Genomic DNA, 17,513 nt, shown 5'->3' on the forward strand with positions numbered 1-17,513 from the left:
ATTGGGCATTGATTCGTACGTAGATTTTCAAAAGTGCCAATTCTGATTCTCGACCATGAAATTAAAATTCAGCTTACCAGATCAGAACTAATTTCTGTGTTTTTTTCCACATCTCGAGACCAGCCACAGCAGCGGTGTTAAATTAAAAGCTCTTTTTACATTCCTTCTTCCGCTTCCCTTCGTATCGTAAACTTTCGACGACTGCCTGCTCTTGGCAGTGGCATCGGTATCGGCAGTGGAATGGTACAAGGGGTTAAATTCTAAACTAAATCAGCGAATGAAATTCGATACCACCGTACGAAACGGCAGACAGTACGTTGTGTGTACAGATGGGAAGATAATATTTAAAAAATCTCCGGCTGCGAGTTTCATTTTTCTCATAAAAACCGTATACTCGTCGACTCGAGACGACGACGAGAGCGACGCTGCGCAGCTCAGGGTACGAAATATCTACCGACGAGAGGAGCTGAAAGGCTGAGCCCGGCCCGGCCTGACGCGACGGGATGTACGGGCAAATCTAGAATTACAATTAAAACAACATTTGATACCGGTCTCGAAACCGTTAAAATATACCAGAACGAGATGCTTAAAATATCGTTCGGCGTTAGAAAACGTTTGAAAGTTGAGGAAGCACATTTGATCATCGGTGTACGATGCTATTTTCGCATCGCGCTCGACTCGAGACGGTGTATAATTAGTAAATTTACTCACCTTTTTCCAGCGTTAAGCTGCGTCTCTCCCTCCTACAGCAATCGTCGTCTATCATCTGATCCGAGCTCGTGTCCGTATAGTCGAGTGTTTCGTCGATCAAGTTTGACGTAAGATGAGACGAACGTGCAAGTGTGAAGATGAAGGGGTAGATGGGGTTGGAGGATGAGATGGTATCGTGTGAGTTCTTTTTGGACGAGAATAATTTCAAAGCTGAAAGCACTGTTTGAAAACACAAAAATTCAACAAAATCTGAAATAAATGAAAAAATACTTTAAAGAAATCTAGAAAGTTGAAGTTTGGAGTATGGAAAACCATGCCATACAAAAAAAATAAGCACATAATGGCCTACTGTGTGCAAAAGAAAATTTTTAAATGTTTCTGAAGAAAATTGGTAGTTAAACCCTGGAACCACTCCTCTCTGTAACATGATGGAAAAGGAAATGGAAAATCTAAAGTAATATTTCAGCCCATTTTAATAGGCCATATCATTTTTAAACATTCCAAAAATCGTAACCCAACTTTGAGCTCTAAGTTTTTCGTAAGTGCTAAAAAAAAAGGTGTTTACAGAAATTTTAACTCATTTTTTTTCAGTCACGTGACACTTTTTTCGAAAATTGGAAAAATCACGACATAAATTTGAACTTAAAACTTTTCAAAAGTGCTCAAAGAAGTGTTGGTAGAAATTTTTCATGTTCTGGCAAAATTTTTTCAAACACTTCGAAAATCATACACAATTTTGGGCTCAAAATTTTTCAAAAGTGCTCAAAATAAGAAATTTTTGATGCTTAGTCATAATTCAAATCCTTTTGATGGATCGCATGACACATTTTTGAAAATTTCCCAAAATCATGATCCAGTTTCAGGCTCAAAATTTTTCAAAAATGCTCAAAAAAAGTTCCGTAAGAAAATTTTTGATATTCTACTGAAATTTGAACTCATTTTGATAAGTTCTATGACACCTTTTTCAGAAAATCCAAAAATCATGACTCAGTTTTGAGCTCAAAATTCTTCAAAAATATTCAAAAAAAATTGATAGCATATATTTTTTCATGTTTTCCATCGAGTTTTTGATAGGTTGTATGACACCTTTTTCAAAAAACCCAAAAATCACGACCTAATTTTGTGCTGTTCAAAAAAGAAGTTTTGAACAATTTTTGGTCTCAAAATTCTTCAAATAGGTAGCTCAATAGAATTTGGAAAGCAATTTTTCATGTTCAGCTGTAATTTTAAACCTTTTCAAAAGATCACATGGCACTTTTTTAAAACCCTCTCAAAATTATAATTTTTCAAAAATACTCGAAAAAGACTTTGTTGAAAATTTTTCATGTTCCTTCGAAATTCTAACTCATTTTGATAAGTCGAACGACACACCTTGCTCAAAAAACCGAAAATCCTGACTCAAAATTTAGTTTTGAAAATTCTTCACAAATGTTCGAAAGAAGTTTTGATAGAAATTTTCAATGTTTTGCAGAAATTTTTAACTCAATTTGATTGGTCACATGACACCTTAGTCAAAAAAACCAAAAATAATGACGCAATTTTATACTCAAAATTCTTCAAAAATGCTCAAAAAAAAGTATTTATACAGATTTTCTTTATGTTTTTCGTCCACATTTTAACCAATTTCGATGAGCCACATGGAACCTTTTTAAAAATCTCGAAAATCAGGATCCGATGTAAAGCTCAAAATTCTTTTAAAAATGTTCAAGAAGAATTTTGATATAAATTTTTGATGTTCTATTAAAATTTCAACTCATTTTGATTGGTTGCATAACACCTTTTTCAAAAATCCCAAAAATCCTGACTCAAGTTTGGTTTTGAAAATTCTTCTTAAGTGCTCGAAAAAAGTTTTAATGGAAATTTTTGATGTTCTTCCAAAATTCACATGACACCTTTTTCAAAAATTACAAAATCATAACGCAAATTTTGGGCTCAAAACTTTTCAAAAATGCTCTAAAAAGTTTTGACAGATGTTTATGGCGTTCCACAGAAATTTTTACCCATTTTGATTGGTCGCAACTCGTATAGCATCTTTTTCAAAAATTCTAAAAATCACAACCCAGTAATTTCGGGTTTGAAATTCTTCAATCAAAAGTGCTCAAAAAAATTCTGAAAAAAATTTTTGATATTTGGCCGTAATTTTAAATCCTTTTGATGGATCGCATGACACTTTTTTCAAAACTTCTCAAAATCATGATCCACTTTCAGTCTCAAAATTCTTGAAAAATGCTCGAAAAAGTTTCGTTGGAAATTTTTGATGTTGTACTGAAGTTTTAACCCATTTTGATTGGTCGCATGTTACTTTTTTATAAAATCCCAACTAAGAATTAGGTTCCAATTTTGAGCTCAAAATTCGTCGAAAAAAGTGTTGATAGGATTTTTTTTTGATATTCTGCCGAATTTTCAAGCCATTTTGGTAAGTCATGTGGCACTTTTGTCACACTTCCTGAAAATATAGTGACACAATTTCGAGCTCAAAATTCTTCAAAAGTGCTCAAAAGAATTCTGAATGAACTTTTTGATGTTCGGTCGTAATTTAAAATCTTTTTGATGGATCGCATGACATATTTCCAAAAAGTTCCCAAAACCATGATTCATTTTCAGGCTCAAAATTCTTCAAAAATGCAAAAAAAAAATGTTGAAAATTTTTAATGTTGTACTAAAATTTTCACCTACTTTGATGGGTCGCATGACACCTTTTTCAAAAATACGAGTACCAAAAATCCTGACTCAATATCGGTTTTAAAAATTCTTCACAAGTGCTCAAAAAAAGTTTTGTTAAAAATTTTCCGTGTTCTGCCAAAATTTGACACCTTTTTCAAAGAATTCCAAAAATCATGGCTCAATTTTGAGCTCACAATTCTTCAAAAATGTTCGAGAAAAGTTTTGATAGAAATTTTTGGTGTTTCACAGAAATTTTTACCCATTTTGATTGGTAGCATAACATGTTTTTCAAAAATCTTAGATATCATGATCCAATTTCAAGCTCAAAATTCTTAAAAAATGCTCGAGAAATATTCTTATCGAAATTAATATTGAAGTTTTTTGTGGAATTTTCAAGCATTTTGTTAGGTTGCTTGACACTTCCAAAAATTTCAAAAATCATCACTCTCAAATTGAGCTTAAAACTCTTCAAAATGCTCTACATAGTGGTGGTGGATAGTTTTGATTTTCTGCCGAAATTTCAATCCATTTTAATAAGTCATTGGTCACCTTTTTTTTTTCAAAAATTTCGAAAATGACGTCCCAGTTTAGGCTTAAAATTCTTCAAAAATGCTCGAGTATATTTTCGCCATGTATTCGAATTTCTCGCAAAATTTTTCCCATTTTGATTGTTCGAATGATTATTTTTTAATAATTCAACATACCTACAACAGGGCATTTTTAATCAAATTTGTTATAGGAGGAGGGGGGGGGGTTACCAAAAAATTAAACTATTTTATGGCTTTAAAAAGATCCCAAAAATGAGAAGAAAAACTATTGATAATTAAAAAATTGAAAAATTGACCTTTTTTTGCATAGAATTTAATTGAAAATGTTCTTTCTTTTTTTTTGGCAATTTTTTCTACTTTAGGAGTACCCACGTTTTGTTCTCATTTTGTAATATTTTTAGTTACGTTTTGGTTACCAGTCCTTTTTTTTTTTTTTTTGAAAAAAAAAACTCGTAAGTACGTACGAGCTCTAAAATGACTAAAAAATTACTCATTTTCAAATTTTTTAGGATATTTAACCACCTCCCCTCACCCTCGTTTTGTCTCAAATTCTCGAATCCTGATATCTGAATGATTAAATTGAGACTTGATGAGGGGTACAGTGAACTGTGTTTTTTTTCATGTATGAAGCATCTGGTCCCCAATATACATATACGGCCGATATCAGTTGTTATATCGATATGGGGTATCGATATCGATATCGTTAGTAGCCGGACATATACGGCAAGAGGTAAAGATTGCGGGTGTTTCGAGCTAGCTTGAGGCGGCCAGCAACGACGTCGGACACGACCGAGCGACGGTTTATCGGACAGGAGGAGAAGGCGTCCAGATCTCGCCACCTCTCGGGACGATATCGGTTTTCGTCTACACGCTGTGGTCCTGCCTGCCTGCGACTCCCTCGATGCGCCTTGTAAGACATTCCATAAACATATCATTTTACACGGTAACCGAATACCTCGACAGACACTTGACAGCAATGGTCCTAATGGATGGTCTAACTCGCTAACTTTTTAACGTACGCGGTAGATGGTTCGGTTATATACGTACAAAGAGGGGACAGGGGGCACGAAAGAGGAGGTAGAGTGTGTAAGTTGGCTCTTTTTGCTGTGCATTGAAAAGGTATAAATGTACGTAGATGTACATATAACTTACTATGGATACCGATATCACATGGTTATCTTGTCTCCGGGTGTAATATTTTACCTCAAATATACGATCATGACGATGGTGTCGGACGCGATTCTGTTTCGGCGTAGTCGTATTTTCGGTGGTTTGTTCGTATACACTCGTAGATGGTTGGATTTTTCTTCCATTTGCTGAAAGTAAATTTAAACAGATTTTGTGTTTGGAAAGTTGGAATTTTTAATTTATGAGATCGATTCGTGTCCATTCATATGCTTTGACAGGGTTGCCTTTTTTTTCCATCATGAAAACCTATAGTCAAGTTACGTAATTTGCTCTTTGATGCACCTGGAAAAATTCTTGCACTTTTGAAATAATACGAGGATTGGATTTTAAATAAAACGTCTCGATTTTTGGAGCTATTACATGTTTCGCAGTTTTGATCAAGCATTTGAGTTTTTGGCTGATTTTCAATGATTAGTTTGTGTTCGAAAATTACCGTATTTTGTTGTGTTTTCAGTTTTTATTCTTTGAAAATTTGCCAAGCAGTCGAAGAACGAACAAAAAGGGCTGAAAATGTGAGTACATCGAATTGTCGGGGCGGGGAAGGGGGGCTTTTGGCGAGACAATATTTAGGTAAAACCTGTTATTGAAATTGCTCCCCAAAACGTTATTTTGCAAAGGGATTAAGAGGGGGGGTGTTTGAAAGGTTCAAACAGAAACTGTGTTGTATAATTATTTTGCCTAATACTCGTATATTTTTTTTAGATCCATTTTTTTCTGCTCAAACTTTTAAAAAAATTAGATATTTTAATGATGAAAAATGTTGTTGGAGGTTGGGTGGAGGAAGGAAAGAAGGAAGGGGGTAAAATTATTCTTATGCAGTTTATTTTTACAAGAACAAATAAGATCAAATCCATATTTTTAAAATAGGTAAGTATCTCTTTTTTTAAAAAAAAATTCTAAAATTGTATTTTCAGTCAATCTTTGACACCCCTCCCCCCCCCCTCCAGCATCCAAATTACGTGACTTGACATTTTGAACTGGGGTCATTTTATATCTGTTCTGTCAAAGTTTTTACCTCATGCCTTTCAGTTTCATTCAATTTTTCCAGAAATCCATCAATTTACACCCCCCCCCCCATCTTCCCCGTTATCTAATCCTTCGTTCAAAGTTCGGTTTTTTCAAATTTTGAGAATTTTTGAAGGAGCTGAAGTGAAAATTTTCTAAACCGTCAAAATGGTGATTAAGGTTGCCCATGCATGGTGGGAACTTTTTTTTTCGAATTTCACCATTTTCGATTGCTAAATAGATCCCCCCCCCCTCACCCCGAAAAAATGTGATCCTGAACTTTGTAGCTCAAAAGATTGATTTTAACCCTTGCCTCAAGGTCGCATCTTTTTCATTTTTCTAGTTGGATTTTATTCAACGTAAAAATAGTAATATGATATAACCTTTTATTTTCAGTTTTGTAATTCAAAAATACTTGACTGTTCTTAATTTTAAATCCTAAATTATATATTTGTTTTTGCTTCATCAATGTGCATTATAGACCCAGACGAGTTGTTGAGGAGGTGGGGGGGCGGGTAGGCCCCTAAAATTTGGGAAAAATGGGGGAAAAAATCCATGTAGAAATAAACTTTGGTCTCGTGATCGTTTCTGATTATAAACTCGATCAATGAACGGTATTGTGAGGGGAACATCGGAGAATACGTTTTTTTATCTCAAAGGGTCTATTTTTTGAAACAGAACAAAGGGAGGGTGGTTCATGTGCGTCAATTTTATTAAATCATGAAAATGTGCCGAATTCGGGCACTTTTTTGATTGAAAAATACCTCAATTAAATTAGACTAGTGACAAAATGGGGAGGGGGAGAGGGGAGACTCAATGCTCCCAAAATTTTGAAAACGAATATTACTGAGAAACGAATGATGTAAACCGGCCCACGAAAAATAAACTAGACCTTTTGAGAGACTCATTTTTTTGAAGTGAGGGAGTGGGGGGGGGGGAATTGCCCAGTTTAAGGATTTTTTCGACTGAAAAATCGAGGTAAATACTTCGTCAGTTATTGATGTGCAGGAGTTGAATCGAAGGAATTATTATTCGCATTGCTTCACTCTGCTTAAATAAAAATAGGTACTAAAAAATTGCTCTTAAAAATAGCTTTTTTACATTTTTGAATTTTTTTAAAAACTCTAAAAATCCTAAATAATAATGAATTTTAGTATCGGAGATTTTGGTTAAATTTTTTTAAATCGGATTTGATTTCGTTCAAATCGTGGTGTGCCAGTTCGAAAGATTCCTTTGTAGGTAAGGTTATATGAATGATCGAATTCTAGAAAAAAATTCAGCCAAATCATCAAATTGGATCAAAAATTCACGCTTTTTGACGAAAATTTACAAAAATCTCACTATTTTGCTGAAGTGTCATTTTTTGTTCAAAATTACTAAAAATACCTAGTCGCTTTATTGCAAAAAATTTCATAAAAAAATCCTATCTAAATTCGTTCTAAAAATTGTTTAATTGAGTCTTGTTTTTTTTTTTTGGCCAAAAGTTGTCATAAAAGTTTTAAAATTGTCATAGTCTTGTTTTTTTTTGTCAATAATCCTCATTTTCATGTTATAATTTTCCAAAAAGTTTCAATGTAAACTCCCAAAAGTTGCGAGATTGCTTTACATTTCTGACCAACGATACCATAGTTTTTTTTTTTGGCCAGTAATTTCCAAAACCTACATTTTTGAATGAAGTTCAATTCTGGTTTTTTGTGATTTTTTTGTCTGTATTAAAATGTTTTGTTCGCGTTTTTTTTGGTTACTTTTTAAATTTTTTTTGTTTATTAAGTTATGTTTTTTTTTTTTTTTATAGAAAAAATCGAGTACGAGCTCCCCTAACTTACAAAGAAAAACTGAAAAATGTGGGAGAAGAAAAAATCCAAAAATTACACCATTAGTTACTCCTACGTAATAATGTCTACAATCTCCGAAAATGTCAATATTTTTGCACCTCCCTCTTTCCTCCCTCCTTTAAAGATACAAATTGTTCCAGTTTTGATTTTTGAGACGCAATAAGAGGTAACATTTTGGACCAGTTTCGATTCAATTTGAGTGAAAGGAAAATGTTTGAAATTTCAAAATTTCGATTTCCATCGTCTTTAAAAGGTTCCTTTTGAGTAAAATAGACTCTCATGACGATTTTAGCCCCCTCCCATGAAAACCAAGCTGACCCCACCAGAATAACTGAAATTTGTATTTTAGCTTTTCTGGTGGGGTCAGCTTGGTTTTCATGGGAGGGGGCTAAAATCGTCATGAGAGTCTATTTTACTCAAAAGGAACCTTTTAGAGACGATGGGACTCGAAATTTTGAAATTTCAAACATTTTTCTTTGAATTGTTTTTTTTTTCAAATTTTTGAAAATTGAGGGGCCCACCACAACCCGAATTTTTCGAAAATGGAAAAAATAAAAAATAGGGAATTATTTTCTCACCAAAAGACACCACTTTGTGGGGTTGGGAGGAGGAAAGACCAAAAACAACTAATTTTAGGACATCCCACATAATATACAAGTTTTAGCTATTCTGGGGGGTCAGTTTGGTTTTCATGGGAGAGGGCCAAAATCGCCATGAGAGACTTTTTTTACTCAAAAAGGACCTTCTAGAGATGATGGAACTCAAAATTTGGAAATTTGGAAATTTTTTCTTCGAATTAGGTTTTCTTCAAATTTTTGAAAATTGAGGGGCCCACCGCAGCCCGAATTTTTCGAAAATGGAAAAAATAAAAAATAGGGAATTATTTTCTCACCCAAGGTCACCACTTTAGGGGGTGGGAGCGGAAAAAATTGCACCTTTTTTTCTTACCATGTAGTTAAGGACCACCCTAGTAGGTATAGGTAAATTTTCCCACTTTGACAAGATGTCCAGAGGGACAAGCTGCTCCTTGCCCCATCCCCCTTTGGTTTCTTCGCTGGGTCCATTCTGTTCTCTGATTCTGAAAGACAAGAGCTATGCTGAACACCACACAAAGTACGAGGTACTCGCACACATAATATCATGATGGCTGAGATGGCAAATTCTGCCGGCCGATGAAAGACGATTACGATTGCAACGTGTACATACTACATATTATTATAATCAATGTTTAGACTATATGCAAGTATATAACGATAAATTATCGTCGTACATGCGTATGTATAATTTACACGTGTCAATTATGCGCTCACTTTCTCACACTGTGTTTATCGCGTGGTCTGGACTGGACTCTGAAGTCTCAAGAACGAGAAACCGCGATGGTCGCGTGACTGTGAGAATTTCCAAGTCAGGCCAGACTATAAACCAGACCACAGAGCGATAGATGCATTTTTTTCCATCTCGTTCTTTTATTCTATTTTTTTTTTCATCGTTGATTCGACGTAACGTAACGGGTAATTATCGAATAGTCTGTGCGAATTATGTACTTACAGGAGTACGCGGAAACGGCAATGAACGAGTTGCTAGGTTGGTACGGATACGATAAAATGAATACCGGAGATACTCAGGCGTTGAATTTGAGTTTATTTTCAGCGTCCACCTCGTTCACTCGGACGCCGACGACGACGACGACGCCACAGCGTAAAAGAAGCTCGACCAGCGTTACCGCCGCCAGCTCTGCAGCTGCTGTCAGCTCCGATGGATCTTTGTCGTCTTCTTGTTCGGAAGACAGTATAGGTGGCATAAATAGCAACAGCAGTATTAGTCCTGCTAGAAGAGATGGTTCCCTGTCACCTTCTCCAGCCAATGGTAAGCATACCACTTTTTATGTACCCCTCTCACCAAGGAGGACGAATTTTTTTCGTCAATAGACACGATAGAGAAAGCATATTTCAGAGCTGATTGGAAGAAAGAAAGAAAGCATGAACGAAAAACTGTACAAGTAGAACATAGTACTATATTAAGGCCAATTGACGCCATTTAAACGCGGCCGTGTGGTCCGCCAGTGACCATATAAAATTTATAAATAGATTTGTACACGAGAAAACATCCAATTTTTCGAAATTAATTCATCACAAATAACGTATAGATATACGAAATACACACTTTTCGCTAGTACAGTATACGAGTATGTACTATAGACGATGAGAGCGAGAGAAACAGATAGAGAAAGATACCCCCTCCCTCCCCCTCCGCGCAGCCACTTGCACCGACGACGTACCGTATTAAAAAGGCTCAATGCCAACACATATATCTGAATATCAGCATCATCTATCACACTCTCGTTCCCTCGCGATCTGTTTGGGCCCTATACCGAGATAACCGCGAGTAAATTTACACAATGCGACTAAAATATAAATCCCGGTGCGATCTCTCACTTACGCTCTTGAATTCGGCCTGTCTCTGTCTCGTTTTTCTTTCTTTCTGTAGCTCTTTGCTATTGCGATCGCTGGCTGCTGCAATGGCTACGACGTCGCGACGCGACGATTTGTGCTTGTGTGGTTCTTTTTGGTTGACTAGGAGCCTATCTTTGTCGCATGGGAAGCTTGAGGTGTGTACTTTCAGTATTGGTTGAGAGTTTGGAGGATGTTGAATTTTTCCCTGGGTTGAAATTGGGGTCATTCCATGTCAACTCGACCAAAAAAATGTGATTTTGAAAGTCATGTGTCAGGGGGTGGCTCTTTGGGGAAGTTCTGATGGCCGTGGATGGGTCCAATCAAAAATCTGACGTCATATTCGTGTTCGGCGTCACCAAAAACATACTATTCCATGTGTCGCACGAACAAAAGCACTTTTTTGAATTTTTACTTCATTTGAGGAGGTGCTGGGGGCCGTGGATGGGTCCAATCGAAAATCTGGCGTCATATTCGTGTTCAGCGTCACCAAAAACATACAATTCGATATATCGCATGCCTCAGATTTTTTTTTGAAAGTTTCACCCAAATTTGGGGGGGGAGGTGCTCCCCCTCTATTAAAAGATCCCATCTCGAACATTGAATGTTTCGAAAAAGCATCAGAAGGTACATCTATGGAAATTTTTTCAAAATTTTAAATGGTATCTCTCACTTACAGCGCCATTTTAAAATTTGAACTTTCAATTTGAAAGTTCAGCTTTCAACTTTTGAAAATTTCAAAATGCCTAAAAAGTTCAGAATGCAATGCACTTTCGAACTGTGAAATCAGTTTTGATCAAAGTATCACCGCTTTGGAGAAATGCGCTGCTGAAATCGAGTACCTTGAGAGACAATGTGAAAATAATGGAAGCCCCCCCCCACCGGCCCCCTGAGGGGGCTGGGACCAAACTGATTGCGGGTTTCTTACTTAATGAGAGGGTAAATATTGGAGGTGGAATGACCCATTGGTGGAAATCCGAGAGGGTAGGGGGTTGAAATCATAGATTTTCCCAAAGGCAATTCGAAGTATGTAGGTCGAAACATGGACTGTGTGCTTCATAAAAGTTTGTTTTTCTCCAGAGTCGTTTCTCAGTTGGCTCGAAATATTCACTTTCTTAGTCAAGATGACTCGTCCGGTCCCTGCAAAGGCTTTTCGTGATAGGTATTTGATTTTTCCCAAGTTAAAAATGTATTGAGAATTGAGTGGAAAATTGAAATCTCCAAAATGCACATTTAGATAACTTTTTCAAGTCATGATCCACACGTATCAAATACATAAATCAGTTTTTTAGGTCAATTTGGACGAATTTCAGCGATTGTTGACAAATAAATTTATTCAGTGCAAAGCAAAGGGTGCGAGGGGGTTGAAGGGAAACTCCGAAAAAAACAACAATTTTTTGGGTACTTCACGAGTGTGGAAAATTTTGGCCTACTAGATCAGTTATGAGAAAAAAATAGGGTGGGAGGTCTGAACTTCTGAACCTTTAAAAAGGGCACATTTGGAGTATGTTTTGAAATTACCAACTTGAAGATGTTGAGATCCGGAAGGGGTCGTTCAATTGACGGGCTGGAAATCGGAACTTCGAGTCTTTTCTTATAAAATCTTGCATATGCTGGAAATGATCTTTGAAAGAATGTTTCAAAATGTTGTCAATCATTATTTTTATTAAAGGTGGGGGGGGGGGGGGAGGAGATCGAGAAAATATTGACATTTTTTTCATTCTGATGAATAAGTTTACACCTGCTTTTCTTTTCAATTTTAGATCATTTTTTTAAAACTCATTCGTTACTTGAACAGTAAAAAATCACCTGCACTTCGAGTTGGAAAAATAACGAAAAATGAAACATTTGGTTCCGGAACGAGAGATTTGACACTTTGAAGGAATGTAAATATTTCGTTTATGGGACATTTTCAACCTGAAGTGAACTTTTCAAGCGATTTAGCTCAAATTCAAACTTTTGAATGTTTTTTTTTGTTTTTAAGAATTTTTGAGAACTTGAAAAAATATTATTAGAATTTCAAAACGAAATATGATTTTAGATCATTGGCACCCCCCCCCCTCCTCCTTCCGCCTAATTTTTTGTACAATTTTTTGAAGATTTCTTTGGTGTATCTTTTTAATATTGAATTCGTCGTTTCTTACGTTATTTTTTCATTTTTTTAATTTACCGAATTCATTGATGATAACTTTTTTTTTGGGGGGGGGGGAGGCAGTCGATATTCTGGATTTTTTTGAGAAAGATTTCTACAGTTTCTTTTACATTTCGCACTTTCTTTTTTAAAAAAGTCCAATTTAATTGCACTCGTGTGTAATTTTAAAATTTTAAATGTTTATTCCAAATGCCAATTTTATTTTTTACTCCATTCAAGTTCAAAATTTTTTATTCATTTTTGCTCAATTTATTGTAGCTTGGAAAAAATGTTTCTTTCAATATTTAAATACATACATATTTCCAATTATTGATTATTCAGCAGAGGAAATCGTTGTGATTTCATTTTTTAATGGCTCAAATTTCAGGAATCAACACCTCTGAAAACTCGAAAACTCAATAAAACGTAGGTTCATAGACGATGACCTTTTCAGTTTTATGAAAATGGTAGAGGGGGGGTTATTGGGATCCCTAGTGAACATGTGTTAGGAAAAAGAGTTGAATTTTGAAAACGATGACTTCGAAAATCCCACAAATCAATAGTTAGGTCAACTGAATTTTTTCATTTTTTTTTTTTTTTTTTTTTGTTTCAAAAGGACTTATTGTAGGATTGAGAATTGTGAGATCTAAAGGCCTTGTTTGAGAAGAGTGAGTTACAATATTCAAAAACCTAATTCTACTCAAATTTTTCAATTTTTTTGGAATGTTTGAGGCTTATGGTAGGGTTTGGGGTGCTCATATCAAAAAATTGGGGCGAAATTCAAGATAAGCGCCTCCAAAGATCAAACAAACTGTAGGTCACACGAATTTTTCAATTCTTTGCGAAATTTAGGGGCTTATTGTGGCGACTTTGAAGCTCGAATCAAAACATCGAGACGAAATTTGAATTCAACATTTCAGAAAAAAATGCAAAAAACAATACATCACGTGAATTTCTCATTTTTTTTTTTTTTTTTGAAATAGAAGGCTTATTGTGGAGGCTTAGGTGACTCTTATTGGAAAAAGAAGTTCAGCGCCTCTGAACATTAAACAAACCATAGTTCACACAAATATTGCATTTTTGTTTTGTAATTTTGAAATTTGCATCAAAGAAATAAGTTGAAATTCAACATTAGCAGATCTGAAAATTCAAGCAACCGCACAGGTGACACAAATTATTTGTTTTTTTTTTTTTTTTTGAAATTTGGGGCTTTTTACGTGTCTTTAAGGAGGAGGGGGGTCTATGAAAAAAGTAAGTACATAAATCAAAATTTGAAATCAGCAACTCTGAAAATCAAACAAATTAAGCTTATACTAGTAAGTTACACGAATTTTCCAATTTTTTTTGAATTTTTTGGGGCTTGTGGTGGATTAATGTCTGATTTCCAGTGTGACCTCCTAAGGTCATTGACCTGCTTGTCTGACCTTTTGGAGGTCAATGACCTGTCTATGAAGTCGTTTATTGCCTCAACTTTTCTTGACCCATTTTTTTTTTTGTTCAAAAATGGGCCATTGCCGAGATAAGGGTGCGCTGTAATCAAAATCTGAGACCGAAAATGAATTCGCCGTCTCGAAAAACTTCCTAGCCAAAATTTCGACTCGATTCACGACAAATAGTTTTTTTGACCATAAAACTCATTTTTTGGATGTTTTTGATTTCCAAAAAAAAAAAAAAAAAAAAAAAGAAAAGAGTTAGAGTTGTCTACTAATTTGAGGTCATTGAGTCCGAATCCGGTGTCCATTTGGGTCGTGCGTTGAAGCTTCAGTGAGAAATTGCGACTATTTTGCAAACTACAATTCGATTTGCAAAATGAACGTCACTTTCGTTCACAGCGACCTCGAACTAGTCAAAAAAAAAAAAGTCATCAAAAATCTAAAATCTGTCAACTTTGTTTTTTTGGCTTTTTTCCTGAGTCCAAAATAGAATCATTTTTGTGAGAAGGCTACGCTTTGGAGAAAACCTAACACCGGAAATGAATTCGTCGTCCCAAAAAACTCTCCTAGCTCAAATTTTGACTCGATTCGTGGTAACAAGGTTTTTAGCCAGAAAAAATGCATGAACTAAGTAATCTTTTTGCATTTTTTGGATTTTCCTGATTTCCAAAAAAAATCGAGTAATAGGTCGTTTTCGACTAATTCGAGGTTGCCGAGTCCAAATCAGATGTCGATTTAAGCCGTAGATCGTTGCATCTGTAGAAAATTGCGACTGTTTTACAAACCTCTAGTTAATTTGCAAAATGAACGTCAAATTGGTCAGAAAATGGCATCAGAAATAATGAAAAATTGGACAACATTTCTCTGGCCCAGGCTAAGAAAGGACCCATTTTGAAGGAGATCTGTGTGACTTCTGAAGGGCGTCCGGGTTCCAGGCTGGTTTATAAAGGTCATTGACCTGTGTGTCTTGGTTTTAAAATTCGTCTGGCATCTTGTCTGCCTTCAGAAGGTCGTTGACCTGTCTGTTTAGCCTCTGATTGCCGTCTAGCTTCCGAAGGTCATTAACCTGTCTGTCTGCCTGGCGTCCAGCTTATCGGTCAAAGGTCATTGACCTGTCTGACTAGGGTTTGAATGTTGTTTGGCCTCGTAAGGTCGTTGATCTGTCTGTCTGGCCTCTGAATGCCGTCTAGCGCAGCTTCCGAAGGTCATTAACCTGTCTGTCTTCCAGCTTAACGCTCAAAGGTCATTGACCTGTATGACTGGGGTGTGATGTTGTTTGGACTCGTAAGGTCATTGACCCGACTGTCTGGCTTCTGAAACCAGCTTGACTTCCAATCTGGCATCCGCAGGTTATTGACCTGTCTGTGTGGGTTTGAAGGGTCTTCTCCCCCCTATCTGGCCTTCAGGCCTTGTAAAGTCATTGACCTGTCTGTCTGGCGTCTGAAGGTCGACTGGCTCTCAGTCTAGCCTTCAAAGGCCATCGACCTTCCTGTATAGCTTTTGAGCGTTGTCTGGAGTCCAATCAGGTATCCTGAGAGGTCATTGACCTGTCTGTCTGGGTTTTAAAGACTGTATGGCCATGCGACATGACGCCATGTCTGGTCTTGTAGGGTCATTAACCCGACTGCATCGCGTCCAAAGGTCATTAACCTGTATGTCTGGGTTTTTAAGGCCGTTTGGACTCCAAAGGTCATTGACATGTCTGTCTAGCGGCGTGCTGTGTGGCATCCCGAGGTCATTGACCTGCCTGTCCAGGTCTTGAACGTTGCCTGGCTCTTGTTTGGTTTCCAGTTGGGCCTCGTAAGGTCATTGACCTGTCTTGGCATCCGTTCTAGCCTAGAATTAGGTATGGAAAGTGAGGATTTTTTGGGAAAATAAGTCACTAGGGTACCTCAATTGACGAATTTAACTTATTCGAGTGTATATTTATTGGTCAAATTCAGCTCTTATTGCGGATTTTTGGAAACGTATGGGGACTCATCACGTCGTAAAGTTTCAAATAATAGAATACTATTCCAGGAACTGTGTAATATTGGAACGGAACTGGGTTTTTGGATGGTGATTCTATGTATAGTATCCATATTACGGTCTCGTTCGCTTCACGTTTCGGAGAATAAAGGGCCAGCGCGTCGTGCATATAAAAAAGAGATAGAACACTGGGTTTTGGTTTTAGTCTTGGTCGTCGTCTTCATCAGTCGTCATTTTACGTATATTACACATACGTATGTACTACGTCTACTCCACAATACGTAGGTATGGTAATACATAGATACGTTGTATTTATACTCCGCATATGTATGTGTGTGTGTATGTGTGTGGTGATGATGATGATGAGATGAAGTATGTGTGTAGTTACATGACGACGACGGCGACGGCGGCGGCGTTATACGATCTGAATATAGAAAACTTAGAAGAGGAGGAGGTATAAAACAGATCTGGCGCGGATATTAACTTTGGCAGACAGCCTGTTATCGAATTTCAACCCTAGCTGAGAGTATACGCGATAGTTTTATACAACTACGTACAGTACAGCGTGCTGTATATAGAGTATTATTACCGCGACAACGAACGCAGCAGCATCACGACGTGAGCCAGAGAGTCATATACTCGCGTACTCGTCGTACACCACACCGGAGAGGAGAAAGAACGCCAAACGAAGATAGATAGATTCGTACGTATAAATCGAGATAGGAGGAGGATCGAGGAGTAGCACACACAATCGTGTGTGTATATCCTACCGAGTATTTTTAAGGTCGACAAAAATAACCGAGTTGCTGGCTCAAATTAACGACGCTTTTTTCCCAATTCTATACTTTTTTTTTCTCTTCGTCTATGTTACGTTACTTGGAAGTGCTCGTTTGATTCTTACTATTATAGATTATATCAAAATTTGGATTCACTAATTTGCTATCTAAAACTTCCATGCAGAAGAGAGCAAAATCAAGAGAGATGATACCCTTATTGAATCCATCTCACGTCAACTGAGCCATATAATATCGTCGTAGTCGTGTGAATTTAGCATCCTGTGCAATAAATACGTCTGCCTAATTACGAGGTGTCAAAATTCTCTGCTCGAATAAACGAGCATCATCGTCGTCTGTGCGGTAAATCATCTCCAAGTGGCTAATGATACCTTTCGTACCTACACATCAACGAAAGAGTCGAGTATATGAGAGTACATCTTAGAATTTCTCTGTGTATTTATCCATATCCATCCAGTCGATTGAATATTTTCAATATTTACGCTGATTTATACGCCCCCTCGTGTTATTTCTTAACACCTCCGATCCCTTTTAGAGAGTTTATCGATTGAGAAATTTATCCGAAAGGCGGGGTCAGTGGTCTCATGTATGATGAGTTATAGAGTGCTAGGAACATAGAACAAAAAAATACCTCCAGAGATGGGTCTGTGGGACGTAAGGTGGGTTCATCTGTGTGTATTTACGTGCATCCTTTGAAAACGTACTCTTTAAACGGATGTTTATTTTTGATTTGACCTTTTGGTTGCTGCTCCAGCATCATGGATTTTTCTTCTGCGGTGTAATTTA

General features: G+C 36.6%; 1 protein-coding gene across 2 annotated transcripts in view; it reads left to right on the forward strand.

Moving 5' to 3' along the window:
* Positions 1–17,513, forward strand: part of Sobp (Sine oculis-binding protein) — a 30,009-nt gene that overhangs the window by 8,569 nt on the left and 3,927 nt on the right. Inside the window, exons 2-3 of one of the 2 annotated variants that reach the window (XM_065368512.1) lie at positions 9,502–9,535; positions 9,602–9,817. In XM_065368512.1, the coding sequence (XP_065224584.1) occupies positions 9,502–9,535; positions 9,602–9,817 (250 nt within the window). Of the gene's footprint in view, positions 1–9,501; positions 9,818–17,513 lie in introns of both variants that reach the window. The other variant, XM_065368511.1, reaches the window with a different exon arrangement.

This window comes from Planococcus citri, chromosome 5 (assembly GCF_950023065.1).
Source record: "Planococcus citri chromosome 5, ihPlaCitr1.1, whole genome shotgun sequence".
NCBI classification, from domain to species: Eukaryota; Metazoa; Arthropoda; class Insecta; order Hemiptera; family Pseudococcidae; genus Planococcus; species Planococcus citri.